A 4,341-nucleotide genomic window follows, 5' to 3' on the forward strand; every position below is an offset into this window, starting at 1 on the left:
CCAAAGTTACTGTCTGTCTCAATCCTCATTCTCTATCAATATAGTCACTCTTTATTACCTCATCTCAACAGATACAAGTGCTATGATCCTAACACAAGGAGAGTGTTAGTATCTAGAGTGTTGAGATGAGCTGAGTATATGGATATGAAGAGATAATGAGTTGAAGAGAAGAGGAGATGAAGTACTTAGGGAAGTTTGGGAGAGTATGGTACGGCTGGCCGTACAAGGCCGTACAAGGCCGTACAAGGCCGTACAAGGCCGTACAAGGCCGTACAAGGCCGTACAAGGCCGTACAAGGCCGTACAAGGCCGTACAAGGCCGTACAAGGCCGTACAAGGCCGTACAAGGCCGTACAAGGCCGTACAAGGCCGTACAAGGCCGTACAAGGCCGTACAAGGCCGTACAAGGCCGTACAAGGCCGTACAAGGCCGTACAAGGCCGTAGTATGGTACGGCTGGCCGTACAAGGCCGTACAAGGCCGTACAAGCCATACCAACCAAACCTCAACCAAAACTTACCATACCCTATCCAAGTAAGACGGTAACTAAGGAGGAGTGACTTGGGTAGCTTAGGGAGTTGGATCAGACCGTTGAGAGGATAAGGCAAGAGCGTGCCAGGCTGGAACAGGCTGTAAAGAGCCAAAGCATGTGAGCCATCCTGACCAATCATTCAAAAGACGCCCCTTGACTCCACACGGTTCAATAGTGCCTATTTCCCTTCTTGTAAACCCTTGTGTCTCTCTTATAAATATGTAACCTCACTCATTAATAAGATCTAGCAAGTTTTGAGTCTTTCTCTTAGTCTTTAATTTCAATGGTTCCATATTAGACTCATAATCTCATCTCATACTCTAATCTTCTCTAAATCGATTCTATTCTTCTCTAAACACTCAGATTACTCTAAACATTACTAAAAGTGATATTCTGGACATAAGAAAAGGTCAAGACATCTCAGCTTAATAGCTTAGCTTAGATCTAAACCCAAAAAGAAACGGTTTTCTTACCTCATCGACCCGGGACTTTATTTTTGAGGCGGTATCTTTCTTTAACTGTTTTTTTCCTCTTCATCTTAAGCTCTTCTGCGTTTCACAGTTCAAGAAAAGAAGGCTGTCACGAGACAGAAAGAAAATTACAGATTCTGGTATAACGTTCAAATGATGTAACACTATGTGTACACATGCGTCTCCACAATGTTGGGTTTTTAAGAACTCTAGTAACCCAACAAACAGGTAAAAACATGGATCCAAGAAGACTATAAAGCCTCATCTAATCTAACCTTTAGCAGCATGGACTTGGGTGAGAATATAATCTCTTTCTTGATCGTTCAGCAGTAGTTCAGTACAGTAAATCAAAAGTTCAAAACCCATAAAAAACGTAACCACTACATCAAAAGAAATCAACTGTTTTTTAAGGATGATGCATAAGCATTTCATTCCTGATGCAATACTCAAATGGCGAATTCACACAAACAAAACCAACGGAATATGCAAAGAAATGTATTTTAAGAATATTAACCTCCGAAAGCCTCTTGTGCTTGTGGATGCTTGCATTTGTCAGGGTGAACCATCAAAGATATCTGGTAAAAACGTACAAATCAATCTCAAAGTTTCAAGTGTATTCCTGGCGTAGTAACTAAGATCACCAGAAGCAACCATGAATAAGAAAAACAAATGTTTTTGGCAGGTGTTTAAGTGACAGAAGCGAAGAATACCTTTCTGTACTGTCTTTTAACATCATCGGTGGAAGAATCGAAAGATAGGTTGAGATGCTCAAAGGGGTTGGTTTAGCTTGAAGCATGAGAGAATCCTACAGCAAAGTTTCAAACTTTTTTAAGATATGATCAACATAAGAAACCTGGCTGCAACACTAGGAGCAGACGGGTAAACCATTTCAAATATTATAAAGCAACGTTCCAGTTTTTTTTGTTTTTTTTATTATAAAAGATATGATCATACTCCAGTTAGGAGACATGGCTGCAACACTAAGAGCATACGTACGGGTAAACCATTTCAACAGTAAGGATAAGTAATCTATACACTACATTGAAGCTATGTGCATAACTGTTATTCACATACATAGACTATGTAACATAGTGAAGGAAAACAACACTGCTAATTCAGTTGTAGTTTTTTTTTAGTTACATTCAGACAGTTCCTAAGTAAGTAACGGTCGTGGTCTTAAGAGATTTATTAAGCTAATATCTTAGAACATTAGAAATCCTAACGCACTATGAATAAAATAATAACGCTTAGACAAGGGTCAGATCAGGGAGGAGGGCATAGGAAAAGGAACCTGACGACTTCGTTGTCCCTCTCGACTTCACCGACCTCGGCGAGGAATGATTTTAGAATTGCGTCGTTGTCGTCTACGTTAACATCTCCCATGACTCCCCCCCTCTCTTTATGATCCTTTCCCCTTTCAACAACGTCAGAGTAACTTCTGGACAGTGAAACCAAACCAATCAATGTCCTGGATGGCTAGGAAATTGTTGAAAATGAGGGACACAATTTACCCTTGGACCATCTTCGAGTAGGCAATGGGATCAACACACGGTTTTGGTCTGATAATTGGTCTCCCTATGGAAACCTTGCAAACTATCTGTCAGCTACTAGGACGTCGCATCTAGGGATCCCGTGGAAGGCTACTCTGGCTTTTCTAATTGTCAATGGCCACTGGGCTCTTCCTCCTGCAAGATCCGAAAATCAGGTCAATGTCGCTTCCTATTTAACTACTATTGATCTGCAGGATCAAGAAGATGATTACGAATGGCGGATTGGCAACAACTCTTCAGCTAACTACATGACCCGTCAAGTTTACCAGGAGCTAAGGGGAGCTCATCCGACAGTCAGTTGGAGCTCAGCTGTATGGATAAAACGAGGAATCCCAAGGCAATGTTTCCTCACCTTGCTCTTTGTGCTCAATAGATGTCCAACTAGAGACAGGATGATCGGTTGGGGTTTGCAAACACCTCCGACTTGTCTTCTCTGTAACTTGGGAATTGAAACTAGAAACCACTTGCTGTTCGCTTGTCCCTTCAGCTTTGGAGTCTGGAATGCGATCGCTGCTCGGTGCTCCCTGGCTGCGACTCCTGACTGGACTTCCACTCTGATTCGCATGCAAACACTTCCTATCAAGAGTTTAACTTCTCAGCTCTCTCTCTGGTGCTGGCAGGCAACGATCTACTCGATTTGGACTGAGAGAAACTCAAGGCTCCACAGAAACACCTTTCGATCTCAAGACTCCCTGATCAAGCAAATTGATCTTCAAATCCGTAACAAGATCTCTTCGCTTAGACCTTTCTCTCCTCGACTCTCCTCTTCCCTCCTACAGCTCTGGTTCTCCACAGAGTAACTGTTTCATTGAGTGCCGTAAACTGCTGTTTCGAGATTATCATCATCACCTTCTCTTCGTTCTGTCCGCCAACGAAGGTCACTAGGGAGCTTTAGGTTCTCTGCATATAGGTTTTTTGGGGTTCAATTGTACTGGGCAAGGCCCATATCAAACTATAAGCCTATGGCTGTACCTTTTTATTTCTTTCTGCATTTATATAAGAAAGCCAAGTTCAAAAAAAAAAAAAAAAAAAAAAAAAAAAAAAAAAAACTACGTCAGAGTAGGGGAGGAAGAAGAAGAAGACGATTCTCTGGGCGGGCATGTGGATCCGGGTTTAGAAAGGAAATGGGCTTATATGGGCTTTTAACTTGAGGCTTATTGGATTATCTCGTATATTTGTAGTGATCTTGCTGTCCCATCAATACGAATATGTAACACAACACACACGAATAACCCCTACCCCATAAATGATATACAACATTTTGTAGAATGTTTTACATCTTATATCATGTTGAGTGATGATTTGGACCAATTCGAAAAGGATTCTCTTTTATCAAATAAACAACATTCCCACTTTTACTTGTAGATGTTGTGCACCTCAATGAGCATACAGTGGCACGCCAAGGAGGCCCAGAGGTACATGGCGGGTCAACTGACACCTCTTAGATAATAAACCAACTGACACCTCTTAAATAATAAAAATTTGATTTGTTTCAAAGAAACTGTTAAAGAGTCGATAGCAAAGCTGACACCCATTAATCATGGTTCAACTTCACCTGATACCCATTTTTACTTCTTTTTTTTGACCATTAACGTTTTTTGATCCATGTTAAAAAGAATTTTGGATCCGCCTCTGAAGAGACCATTTATTTTAGACGGAGCACATAATTTTATTTCATCATATTTAGTTGCAGAATTAGAGGAGCTAGTTGAACGCAAAAAAAAAAGAATAAGAGGAGCATTGCAAAATCACTACAAGAAAACAGCGATATTCTGACGGACATTCCGACGG

The 4,341-nt window shown here is 41.1% G+C and overlaps 2 protein-coding genes across 2 annotated transcripts in view; one reads left to right on the forward strand and one right to left on the reverse strand.

Moving 5' to 3' along the window:
* The window catches only part of LOC106335914 (J domain-containing protein spf31), a 7,715-nt gene extending 4,885 nt beyond the window's left edge, over positions 1–2,830 (reverse strand). Inside the window, 9 exon segments of the mRNA XM_013774593.1 lie at positions 1,004–1,057; positions 1,059–1,078; positions 1,276–1,380; positions 1,515–1,575; positions 1,711–1,779; positions 1,781–1,805; positions 2,292–2,438; positions 2,512–2,685; positions 2,763–2,830. Coding sequence (XP_013630047.1) covers positions 1,004–1,057; positions 1,059–1,078; positions 1,276–1,380; positions 1,515–1,575; positions 1,711–1,779; positions 1,781–1,805; positions 2,292–2,438; positions 2,512–2,522 — 492 coding nt within the window. The 5' untranslated portion in view covers positions 2,523–2,685; positions 2,763–2,830.
* LOC106329722 lies at positions 2,536–3,350 on the forward strand. The gene is made up of 2 exons (XM_013768376.1): positions 2,536–2,551; positions 2,605–3,350. The coding sequence occupies exons 1-2, from the start codon at positions 2,536–2,538 to the stop codon at positions 3,348–3,350; spliced, it is 762 nt and encodes a 253-aa protein (XP_013623830.1).
* Positions 3,351–4,341: the final 991 nt, after the last annotated feature.

The sequence above is a fragment of the Brassica oleracea genome, chromosome C3 (genome assembly GCF_000695525.1).
Source record: "Brassica oleracea var. oleracea cultivar TO1000 chromosome C3, BOL, whole genome shotgun sequence".
NCBI lineage: Eukaryota > Viridiplantae > Streptophyta > Magnoliopsida > Brassicales > Brassicaceae > Brassica > Brassica oleracea.